This window comes from Lepisosteus oculatus, chromosome 1, assembly GCF_040954835.1.
Source record: "Lepisosteus oculatus isolate fLepOcu1 chromosome 1, fLepOcu1.hap2, whole genome shotgun sequence".
Classification (NCBI taxonomy): domain Eukaryota; kingdom Metazoa; phylum Chordata; class Actinopteri; order Semionotiformes; family Lepisosteidae; genus Lepisosteus; species Lepisosteus oculatus.
This window is the reverse complement of record NC_090696.1, coordinates 42,682,056-42,694,973: the sequence shown is the minus strand read 5'-3', so window position 1 is coordinate 42,694,973 and position 12,918 is coordinate 42,682,056. Positions and strand designations below refer to the sequence as shown.

The following is a 12,918-nucleotide window of genomic DNA, read 5'->3' as shown; positions in this document are numbered from 1 at the left end:
GCTAAATTTCAAAACTTGGTAATATTTCTACAGGTGTTAATTGGGAATTTTTGTGGTATGGGGAAAAGCATATTTCTGTACATGCACTTCACAGACATGAACAATTGAACAGCATCTTCCCCGACTGAAACTACTGTCAAGTAAACATAACATACTGTAGGTGGTGTATTAACAAAGGTTATCCTTTTAGCAGTTTCTAAAAATTCCTGATAATGAACATATGAAAAGAGTGCATATGCAAATAAAAACGAATGTGTTAAGTGCTTTTTCTCAGATTGTCAGATTACACTGTAAATACAAAAGGGCAAAACATTAGACAAGATTAGCACATGGACCAGTAATGAGGAAACAACTCTGATTTTTGCTCCATTATTTATAATTCGTTTAACCTGTATTTTTTAATCATCAACTGCCACCTCTCTCTCAAATTCCATCTAAAGTTTTGAGCATCATATCAACAAATATTACCTTTGCCCACAGACGACTTTCTCATCAAGAAATATGATTCAATTATGGTTTATTGTTTGTGTTTGTTTGCTCAGGGCAACATATATATCACAGAGAATGTTTTTTTTTAATTTAACTGCTAATTAACATATCATTACCAATCTTCTTGCCTGTTCTCACATGCTAAGACTTGGTGAGCAGATCGCCACCAGCTGGTCCTCCAACACCAAAACTAAAGGCAATAAAGATTTATTTCAGGTCTATGATTTGACTATTTTTACCATTAAGCTACAAAATGACCTACAAATTGGGTTTTTAAATTAGCAACTCAGAAGTACAGTAACTGGTCCCATCCTGGTAACCGTGGTAATTCTGTTGAACTGGTGAAGAAAAGATTTCGGCATGAGAACACAGCCCTCAAACACACAATTAAACTCAGTGCTGAATCCCCAACCCACACTTATATCTGACGGAGTGAAAAGGTTCTCAGCCTGAGAATTTTTGTTCCCCCAAAAAATCTCTACTGCCACCAAGTCATTGGCAACAGGAAGTTACAGCCTTATGCATGCATCTTCTTTGGTTCTGTAGAAGGATGCTGCTTCTCTTCTTAAATTGATGCAATCTGTGAACTTCACAAGCGATAACCAAATTGGTCCACTCACATGCTCAAGCCATCAGCTACAGTAATTTTTGCATCACTTCACCAGCTTCTACTGTATCGCCCAAACTCACTTTTTAGACACATGCCACTCTGTTAACTATGTTCGACTGAAAATGTCCATGTATTACAAACCATTGTTATCCCATTCCATCCCAAATACACTTAAAAGGTATTCTTTTCTCACAATTCAGACTCTGCAAGTTATTCAGTGACAAGTCTGACTTCCAGGCAACATTTGTGAAGCAGTGGTTAACATTGCTGTCTCACAGCACTGGGGTCCTGGGTTCAATTCTGTGTTGAGTATGTATGTTCTCCATGTGTTCACATACTGTAGGTTTCCTTCAGGTGTTACAGTTTCTTCCCACAGTCTAATGACACATAGGTCACTTAATTGGCTTCTGGGAAAATTAGCTCTGATATTAGTGGGTGCACTCTTTGGTCTGTCCCCCCTGCAATGGACTGTTGTCACATCCAGGGTGTATCCTGCCTTGCACCCGTTGCTCGTCGGGATAGGCTCTGGCTCCTGTGCAACTCTGAATTGGACGAAGCACTTTGAAAATGATTGAATGGATGGATGGAAGGCTGACTTCCAAAACCAAGCCTTTAAAATGTGCTCTTCTTGAATTGACAGGGAATATCCTTTACATTTCTGTCAGGGCCCAACCAAAACCTGCCTTCCGACTACCACGTTCCTCAAAGAGGAGTTTCCGTTCTACAAATGCCAAGCACTCCGCGGGTCTGTCTCTTCCAGCCTAACCTCCTTTCGATTCCTTGCTTCATCAAATCAAACTTCTCTATTTTATTTGATGACTCCCCAGCTAGAATTTTTTTTTCTGGCCCATCAAATCACTGCACAGCAATGACCACCTAATCTAATAAGCCTTCTTGTCTTGTGCCTTATTGATTCACCTGAAACACCTAAAAATATACATATCCACTAGTATGCATACACAAGGCCATAATTGTCCATTTTACAATCAGCCAGAGAGCATCATGCTTGTCCAACAATCTTATTTATTGCATCCCTTCCACTGGCATTTACATCTGCAAAAGAACTACAACGACTGACAGTTTGACTGTTAGAGAACTGAGGATCAGAGGAGTCAATATGTCTATAGTTCCCCCATTTTACCTCTCTAAACTGTAGCAATTCCGCACCATCTCTCAATGCTTGAGTAAGTTCTCTTTAAACATGTTCACTCATTTACAGGTTTCAGCTCATCACACAGCTCCTGGAATCCATCTCCCAGCATTCCGTTTGTCTGGACACTTCGCCTGACGTGCCCTCCCTCAGAGCCTCCTTCCTTTATTATCCTTACCAAACACGCCAAACTCTTTGCTTCCTAATCCTGCTTCCTTACTTCCTCCCACACCCCTAACAAAATCCCCACAGTTGAAACTTTTTCTTTACATGTCTTTATTGTAGAATTAACTTCTACATATACTTTTACCAATTCAACAAGCACTACTAAAAAAATGGAAAAAAAAGTCTTGAAGCCCATATTTAATCTTGCTTCAGGACTCCCATATAACTAATACCTGTAAAGATTCCTCACACTGTTTTGCTTAGATTCTTAAATGGTACTGCCATCGACAAATTCGTAAACATACGGTACCTGCATTAACATTAAATATTTAGCACTTGGGGAGAAAAGCAATGTAACAGTATTTTCCCCACATTGATTCAAAAGGTCTATTTTCATGGTTTGAGATTAAAATTAAGGCCTGCTTAAAGTTCTAGGAGCTTGAAAACTGTTATGAATTCCAGTGTAATCAGTGCATGAGCAACACTTTAATAAATCAACAAATAAATGTGAGAAATTGCTCAATTATATGGTTTACATTGTACTAAAATGAACCGAATAGGATCTTTTTTAGCCTAAAAAAAGGCAGACCCAAAACATAATTTAAGAATCCATTTCAGAAATTATAGTTCAGTCAATACTTGCAAACAAAAGGTCACTTTCAGGCTGGGTATCCAATATTACATGACAAGCTGGGGTCAAAAACGTAATTATAAATGTTCTCATGGGGCTGACTCCTGTAAGCTACATTAGAAATCATATATGTGGTAGCATGTTTCTGTACTTCACATATACTACATTATATAGATTATGAGTCTACAACATAGCATATGTTTTTCTTTCCTTAAACTCCAATTTCCTGGCTGGCCACATTTTTCTGAATACATTTAGCCTGGTTAACAGTCATGCTCGACTCTCTGAGACTGTAAATGAAGCCTCACCTTGTTCATGCACCAACTGGAGAGAACAGTTTGCAGAATTCCCGTTTTTTGCTGACTCACTACATCATTTTTCTCCGAGATAAAACCCTTGGCAGGCATTCCAATGTTAAACTCCCTCCCACAAACATTTAAATGTTTTGGTCTTGCTTTTTCTTGGCTTGTTATTTTAAATTAAGATCACCAATTATTGCATCTAGCACCATTTACCAGATTTAGACTCCCTGTTAGCCGTTATGTGTTCATTAAAGTGGAATAAACGGAACCTGCTGGCTGCCACTGAAATCACAAGATCTAAGGCCCTTAATCTGCAGCATTTGTAGCAAAAGCTATTACACTGCATCTGAAAAAAGGAAAAACTGCTTCTACAGTACATACATTTTCCTGCCAGCGTTCAACCTTCATCATCTAACAGCTTACAGAATCAAACAGATAATTGTACACTCTTATACTAAGGGTGACATAAGTCATAAAACCAACTAAAAACACAGCCTTGGGGTTGCTAATCCTACACGTCACGACTAACTACAAAAATGGTACGCATGATAAAAATATAAAAACTAAGCAATACACCTGTGTGCCAAAAGAGATCCCCATGAGTAAATACAGTGAAATATGCTAGCTGAATTGCCACTGATAGCACAACTCATTCTGTTATAAATCATTCACACAGCATTCAGCATCTACAGGATCTAAGAATGTCCATTTAAAATTATAATTGTACCCTACAGTAGAAAATAGTGGAGGCCACAGCAACAGAGAATCTTGCACTGTCAGAGAGATTTTATGCTTTCCATAAATATTATTTGTAGGTGATTGAACAAATCATTTTTCTCTGGTTTTCATTATTAGTAATCAACTGAGATACACCCTTCATCAAGTGCATCTGTGATTTTCGATCATTCTAATTAGAGGAGCAGCTGAGCTAAAAATAAATGAATAATCATCTCCAACAAGGAGTCCACCTGATGAATTCGCACACCTTTATACAAATCGTTTATTCTTCTGGTGCACTGGATCAGCAATGTCACTACAGGCAAAAAGGATGGATTCTCTGTTCCTCTGAAAAGTTCGTCAGATATTTACTGCTGGTGAAGACCTCTTATCTGTACAGCTAATTAGACGTTAGGGAGATGCAGGTCAGGTTTCTAAGTAATGTGCAGAATAAACTAGAATACGGCTGCTACCCATTGCTAAGAACAAGCAAAAAAATCCTTATAGGAAACATCTGATTTCAAAGTTTAAAATAACCTAAACGCATACATTAGTATATAATAATCTCAGCTAGCAAGCAGCTTCTCATTTAAGCGAGCATTAGAAAACACATGCAACACTACCTTCAGTCACATAGTTGTGGTCTCGGAGAAAGCTGTGGTTGATTTTTCGGGTGTCAATGTCCTCGCCCATTTACAGCAGGATTACTCAGCATGCCCATCCGCAGTGGACTAATCGAATCCGTAGGCTTCCTCACAAGAGCACCATCCATGCTGCCACTGCCTAGCAGAGGCGGAGAACTGCCAGGGGTTCAGAGGATAGCATAATGAGAGCCAAAAGACGAGATGCGGCACAGACTTGTGGTGCAGCTGAGATGTTTGAAGGAGAGGAAGAGAAAAATTGGGGGACAACACACATACACACACACACACAACCCCCGCACCCCTCACACCCACTCACACAGAAGGCATAAAAAGCTTAGCTGGTACAGCAAACTGGCAAGAAAAAAATAGAAGAAGAAAACAGGAGATGGTCCCTTCTGTGGCTTCCCCCCCCCAACTCTATAGAGCTGCAGCAGCACTCCTGTGGTTTGAAGAAACACGCTAGTCCTTTTAGTCAGGTACTCCTTAAACAAGCCCCCATGCAGAGCTGGCTCCTCGTGCTTGCTGCAGCAGGATCTCAAAGGATTTGTGCTGGAAGGAGAGGGTAATGAGTGTGGCTGCTTGTTTGCTTGCAGGCTTGCTGGTGCAGTGTGAAACGGTGTGCGTGTGTGTGCATGCGCGCGCGTGAGAGGAGAAAGAGCGAGAGAGAGAAGCGAGTGTGAGTACTGCTGCTGCTGCCTGCCACTGCTACTGCTGTCATAGGCCTCTGCTGCATCAGAGTAGGCTCCTCCCAGCTTAGCCTATGAGCAGCTAGCCATGATCTGCATTTCCAGAGACTGCAGGTGATTAAAGCTGCACTCTGGGAGGCAGGAGAAGCAGAGGGGAAAACTCTCTGTGCAGCTCTGCTTTGAAATACATCACGTTACTTCTCCTACTGCAGCAAAACAACAAATGTTTCAAAGATTCTGCCTTTAATTACTGTAAGGCTGCAGCAGTAGCCCCCAACTGATACCAGCTGCTGAAAGTGACATGTCATATGGCTCAAATCCTTTATGATTACAATATAGAAATATAGGCAGATAAGAAATATACCTCCTTTCCAGTGGATAAGAATACTAAAAGAGAACGTCTGTAGCACTGGTTTGTAAACAACTGCCAGGAAGATGATGCACATTAATCTGAGTCTCCTAAATGAAGGAGTCTCCAGCCTCATAGAGTCTAGTGTCACTGTGTGAAGAAGAGTAATGGACTAGTTTTCACCAACAAAGAGTCCAGAAAATATGACTAACAGTAATCCCTTAATGGTGTTGGAAATAATTCAGCCTAACTCTCTACAGAGATATACCCGAGGATTCCACTAGGCTTCAAACCAAAAGCACAAAAAAACAATTAATAAACATCTTATTAAGGCCTTTTACAAATATAAAAATTACAGTTCCAAGAGATTTCAAAGGGATCCATGCATGTGCCATTATGAAATAGAGCAGTAATAAGGAATGTGGCAGTAGATTTTCAGTAACACAGATGTTAATTGCAACGAAAGAATTTCTAAGGATTAGTGTTTCCATTAATGAACTCAAAGAAGCTATTCTGATAATGTAGTAAAACAAGATCAGTATCCTATGGATTGTGACCTATATGTGACTGTTCTACAAACTAGATATACAGTAGCTCTCATAAGTAACAAAGTTATCACAAATTCCCAAACATTTAAAGTTACGTAAAACATAGACTAACAAATAACAGAAATAGTGATGTTATTTTATATCCACCCATTTTCTGGTATTCTTATTGATTTTATTCCTAAATCTGTGTTTCAATGGGACAAGTAATTTTTTAGGTAATTTGTCATCTGAAATCTTTAGCTGTGTATAAACAGTTGTATTTATTTTTCAATATCATCCTCCAATCTTGAATCGGGCCGAGTGTAAAGCTACTTAAAATGGCAAAATTAAATAAAACGATGAGTTAGCATTCTTTTCAGTCAGAAGGGACTGCAAACAAAAAAAATAACTTTAGCGTTTAAAAAAAAAGATTTCTCAGAAATAAATAACTGAACTAGCTGTGGCAAATAGCCTGCTCTCATTGTAAATATTTTTTTTTACAAAAGTGGGTCAAAGTACTGGTGTGGTCACCTTTTAGCCTTTTACAGATGGTGAATAGGTGAAGATATGTATGCTTAACATAGCTAAGAGCTATTTGGCAAATTCTCCCAAGAAGACAAAAACTTGTAGCAGATATGGTCTTTACCTGCAGAATGTTCATGATATAAATAGCTGATCATATTGATATTGACAAACAGTAGAAGGGTTGTGAGTATCCAGGACTTTTGATGAACAGCAATGAAAGCTGGCGGTCCTGAGGTGATGTTTTAGCTTGCTTTGGCGTTTGCATTAAACAGTTCAAGAAACGAAAGGTGCCTCCTGAACTCAGACTATGATTGACTTCTCAGGTTATTTTGTGTACATTTAGGTCATTTCAGCCCCACTGACTGATAAACTTCAAAGTCAAGGAAACATCATCCTGTCTGCACCAAGCAGCTTTTGTATTTGAATACAAATTGAAAGTGTACTTCAGAAGACTTCTATACTGGCAGACTCATTCACTTTGAGACACTGCGACTATGTCAAGATTCTTGCTTAGTACAGTATCCCTGCAACAAGCCTAGTTTACAAAGCTAGTGTGTCTTACACCTGATCTACTGTCATTCAAGTCACATTATGTAGGCTTGTACAGAAAGCTCATTGTTCAAGGTCATGATTCACCTCCCATGTAGACCCAGTGGAAGCACTGGGCTTGAATGTCATTCTGGACATTTCCTCTAGAGATTTAGAGCTAGTAGTTGCAGATGCTAAGAAGCTGGAAACGGGATGAAAAGTTCCCTTCCTTAATTCAAGCTTGGAAAGCTTTGCTTGTCAATTCTCAGAACAGGCAAACCTGCACAAATGGACTGACTGGACGGATTATATGAACTTGGAACTTTCGTATACATGTAACACAATGTGCAATGTTGGTTTTAGTCTGTAAATGATGCCTGGCCCCTGTGTGTGTGAACAGGTAACCTCCATTCAAAACTATCTCCTCTCAAGACTAACAAAGCCTGCACAAGTTATGAACCAGACTTCAAAGAAATTAATAAAACAATTCAGTAGCAGAAGCTGCATTAGACATGCAATGTAAGCACATTACTGACTTTAAATGATTTTTTCTGGCATTTCTAAACAAAGCCATTGTCGACTCCTTTAGTAAAGCAATGTGGCGGGAAGGTTGCTGGTGAATAGACCTTTAGATTTATAAATGTTTTAGCATAAATAAACCTTTATTAACCCAGATAAGTCAAGTGAGATCAACGTCTCATTTACAGTAAAAACCTGGAAGGTAACACCGTAGAGAGAGCAGAAACAGTGCCTGTCTGCATTTTTATTTCAATCAATTGCTGCTTTTTCCCCCACTATGGCATTAATCTTGACACCCACATCTAAAACTCAAACAGGGTCCCAGTAGCCCTAGATTCTTCACCTATGCCAGTTGTGATAGCCAGACAGGATTCTCAAAGCACAAAGCATTTTGAAATTGAGATCTGATGCTCTTGCAGAAACACCTGAACTTCCAAAGGCAATTTAAATAACGGTGTGAGCCCCTTTGCTTCCAAGTGCAGCAGGAGCCGTGTACTGCTACTACCCATTTCACTGAAGAGGACACTTAGAATTAGCAAATTCACAGGCCTTGCTTTAAAGAGACACACCACTTTCACTGCACTGTCTAACACAGCCTGCCAAGGCCGCTCGATGGGTGCACCAGCGAGTCCTTTTTATTTTGGGAACAACTTTGTATATACGAACTACCACACTGCTGTGTTGTCCTAACTTAACTCTGGCACTGTCCATACAAACTCTAACACAGCATTGCCAGTCAATACTGTGAGCCTCAATTAACCTAATCATTATGTGCCAAGTGCATCTTGTTTCTAGATGTTGCTGAAGATTTGGCTTGCAGGATGCCACGCACTGATATCAAGGACTTTCCTCTTCCACTCTCAAATTCATATAGGTTGTATAATTCTTTCTAAAGTTTTATGTACATTGGCGCTATAACTGGTTTCATCATTATCCATGAGCACCATTACCATTAATGTTACATTACAGAAGCTTGATTAGATGTGCTAGCATCTTCCCAGCAATCAGCATTTTGAATGTTTATCTTTTTTTATGCTCTTTCTTTTAAGCCACAAACTTAATAAGCTTAAACTTCAGATTCCATGTAACATGGTTCTACATCATTATTTCAAGAAGGTAGTAATCTAGGTTTATCTCGGCTTATGTAACATCCATCCAATAGCACCAAAATTCCATCCATCTATATTCTAACCATTTCTTCCAATTCAGGGTCATGCCTTAGGGCAAACAACAGACACAAGGCAGGGCATTGAAAAATACATGAAATTATCAAACAGTGTAAAAATATAATAATGTATGAAGCACAGTGACCCAGGAGTATTTAAAATAGCTGAGAATCTAGCTTAGTTTTGATAATTGTTTCTCTAACCTTTCATGTAACAAAGGACACTGTACTGTACACCACTATGACTGCCTTGACTTGGTTCAGTTTTGGCCCCTCCTGAGGACAGGCACTACATTAGATATTCTCATCCTTGAATATTCTCCGTCTTGAGCGACTGCTCTAAGGGTTGCACCAACGGTAAGATACCATTGAGCCTTGCTTTTAAGATTCATGAAATCATCGTCTTGTATCCAAAATACTCCTGCCTGTTCTATGCTAATAATACCTAATAAATGACTCCCTCTGAGACATGCTGTTGACGTCTTAGTAAACACCTAAATAAGACTCACATAATTGACTCTTGATTCCAATACAGGGATTTGATGTCCTGGAAAAAAATGTGCATGCGACACATTGAAATCCAACTGAATGCGCATTTGAAAAGCTGAAGAAAACACTGAAGTCAGAGCTCCCCAGGAAGAGATGAAAACTCAAAGCATATCAAGTGATAATTGGGTGAGTTCAATGGGCCATAGGCCACAAAGGGATAAGCAAACAAATACTGACCTGCATTTAACATATTTATGTAAAGTGCATCATAATGGCTACTGCCAATAAAAACACTAAAACAAACACACATTAGACTTTCATTGTAATATGATAAAATGCATGCATTGTTTTAATCATGAATGAAGATATACAGTGTTACTGATATGTTTAAATGGTTACACTATTTAAACAAACAGTTTGAATCTTCAGAGTACGATGGTAAAAATGACCAGTGGCCATTAGGCATTAGCTGTGGCTTATTCAGAAGTACCATTATCTACACTACTACAACATATTCAAAAACAGGCAGTGAAAACTATAATCCTTAAAATCACTATAGGCTTTGAAGCCTAAAGATCTACATTTTTCATGATGCCTAGCGACAACATCCAAGTTCATTTAAATGCTATGTTTTTCCAAATGCCTTTTTCCTATAGCTTCCAATGAGCTTTTGTCTATTAACACAGAAATCCTCTCCTTACGGTATCCATTTCCAACAGCAACCGTAGAATTGAGCTCTCTCAAAACAGGGTAAATGAAGTAGTTTTGAAGTGAAATGAAGTCTGGAGGGACTTACCTTTAGGAATATAGAGTCAAGAGTTCTACCAGAGTAAGTGTAGTTCTACAAAGGTTTAAAACTTTCATGTTTATTGATGTAGACAAAAACTGTTTCTTCAGATACTTTATTAATTTCTTAGTCTGATTCTATCCTTAGGAAGAAAATTGCCCATAATTATTGAGCCTTTAAGTACCTAAAGTACTAAATTTTCTTAAGTCATTCTACAGTATGTACAGTACATTAGTCATATTATTAAGAAACCAGAATATTGATTTTTTTTTTTGGTTATTTGCATTACACATTATAATATTTTACAAAGCTTTGAAGCCTTACAAAATGCCAGGACAGCAATACATTTCCACAAACACCCATGAAACAATTAATATTGTGGAAAATGGAATATTTCTATATGGTACTCGAATGTCTGACATCAGTTTTTTTAAAGGGTACAAGACCCCCCTCAGAAACAACAGTTAATTTCTCTTTGTTGTGTCTGCACCATTGACATCTCATTGTGAAAATCTGAACTGTACAGGTAAAAAAGGTTCCCTTCAAACGAGTATATTTTCTTTCAATTCGTACAAGTGGATGTTATTAAAAAGCATAGCTTTACTGTCCAGAATCGAATTTATGAACAGTTTAGAAGCCATCTGCTGTGGGGCTTCTCAACTAATGAAATGTTACTGCAAGATTATTGATTCTACTTAAGACGTGCAGGGAGCCTGAGGCTTATATCACATGAAAGGGTTCCACAGTGATACTGCCAAGAAGGTTACGTTTCTATGGAGTGGTGCTTACGTAGTCATTAGACTGCCTCTAGAGAATCTGAACAATTTCTAGTAAAATGGTAAAAACCCATCACTACGAAGGCCTACTGTATATAGTGAAACAATAAGTGCTATACTCTGAAAGTATTCACGTGACAAAAAAAGGTTACTGCAAAATAAAGAAAATGAATTTAGAAATAAAATGCACATTGTCTGCTTATCTACATGTTAAGAAACTGTAGTTACCGCCTTTTTAAAACAATTATGTTTTCTCAAAACCCACTAGCCTTACATTTGTTCTACTTAGAAATTTTCCAGTAAAAGGGGATCAGTGAAATCATGTGTCCTCTTGTCCTTTTTGTGTCTCAAATTGGTTGTCTCAAAGGGACAACAAGAATTAAAGTTGAGGGACATTCTGGGAACAGGGTTTGTGTCCAATAGCATTGTGAATAACAGATGTTTTTAGGTATATTGTTAAATTAAGAACATCGGTTTTGCCTCAAATTAGACTTTGCAATTTCATTTTGAACATACATTTTAAAAGCTTGAATATCCCCGAAAATAACATACTATAACATGAAGGTCTGAGTCTGCTTCAGTCCTTGGCCAGTACTTAGTACACATGGTAGTACTTCAAGTATTCTGCATCTGATGACCTCTAGCATTACAGCATGGAACAAAGCAGGGCTACTCAACTTGCTGCCCCTCCTATCCACTCCATTGCACTCCTTAATTATTTACAATATAATTAGACGGATCAATGCAGTAATAAAAGAGCTGTTAATATCAAAGAAGTACAGCTTTAGAGTGGATTGGAGGGACCATAGGTTAGGTGAGTTCTGTATGAGAGGACAAGTGTGGAGATACATATTGTAAATATGGCACAGCTGTCCACTTCATCAATGGATTAGAGTGATTTTTATGCATTTCTTCAGATTACTTTTTCAACCACCACTCCAGGGATCCCCAATCCTCCTGCTGTAGGGCCAGTGTTTCTATAGCTGTTAGGTCTGTTACGTTAAGGTGTGCTTCATCTCAGTTTGCCAATTGCTTTGTATTTTGTCATCACATTTTCCTTACTTGTTTTTTTTTAAATTACTTCTTGACACGTTTCATGATTTTAAAAGCGTCTTCAGCCTCCTGCACTAACCACCTGAAACTGATCACTCAACTCATCAAAATATCACTTCTGTCAGAAAATGCCTTTTCTTGACTTTATTTTCTTCTTTCTCCGCTCCTCGTTGTTGCGCTGGTTCAGTAGTGAAGTACATGTAATGAGATATTTTCCTCTCTGGACAACTGAAGCTGTATCTTTACCCCCATTTTCTTTCATTATTTTTGTAGCCTACACAGAAACGCACTACATATTAGGTTTGCCAACTCAATTACTTGTTTGCAGATGGTGTCTATATTTTGATCGTATCACTCGTGTGAACAGAATGCTCCAGTGATTCAGAAGCGCAATACATTTTGGGAAAGAGAAGGTTTGTGGATACACAATTGCCAAATAAAATATCCCAGTCCAAATGAATAACTGCTTTATTCCAGGTAAAGTATGTAAAGGTTTGCTCCATAAATGTGTTTTTTCTCAATGGCCACACTGTTTTATGATCCTATATTGTATGTGACATTGAGGTAGCTAGTGATAAAAAGAATGGATGAATAAATGTGTTCTATCCAAGAAAAAGTCATTTCTTTCAGTGCTAATGGAATCTTTAACTGGTGTTCTTATTTTGTCTAATTGAATAGCTCAACAGAGCTAATATACAATATTTTAAAGAACTGGGGGGTATAATGATAAAGAGATGATGGATTCAAAACACCAAACATGCAATATTATCAATTATGGACAAAAAATAATAAACAGATGAAAAAGT

The 12,918-nt window shown here is 38.2% G+C and overlaps 1 protein-coding gene across 3 annotated transcripts in view; it reads right to left on the bottom strand.

Annotated features, from left to right (window-relative positions):
* Nucleotides 1-12,918, bottom strand: part of LOC102696634 (serine/threonine-protein phosphatase 2A 55 kDa regulatory subunit B gamma isoform) — a 163,443-nt gene that overhangs the window by 89,864 nt on the left and 60,661 nt on the right. For 2 of the 3 annotated variants that reach the window (XM_015344887.2, XM_006629607.3), the window contains exon 1: nucleotides 4,688-5,428. The exons of the other annotated variant lie outside the window; for it this stretch is intronic. Coding sequence is in view for 1 of the 2 variants with exons in the window: in XM_006629607.3 (XP_006629670.1) it covers nucleotides 4,688-4,757 (70 nt within the window). In the remaining variant the exon portion in view is untranslated. Of the gene's footprint in view, nucleotides 1-4,687; nucleotides 5,429-12,918 lie in introns of those variants that run through there. 3 annotated transcript variants of the gene reach the window in all.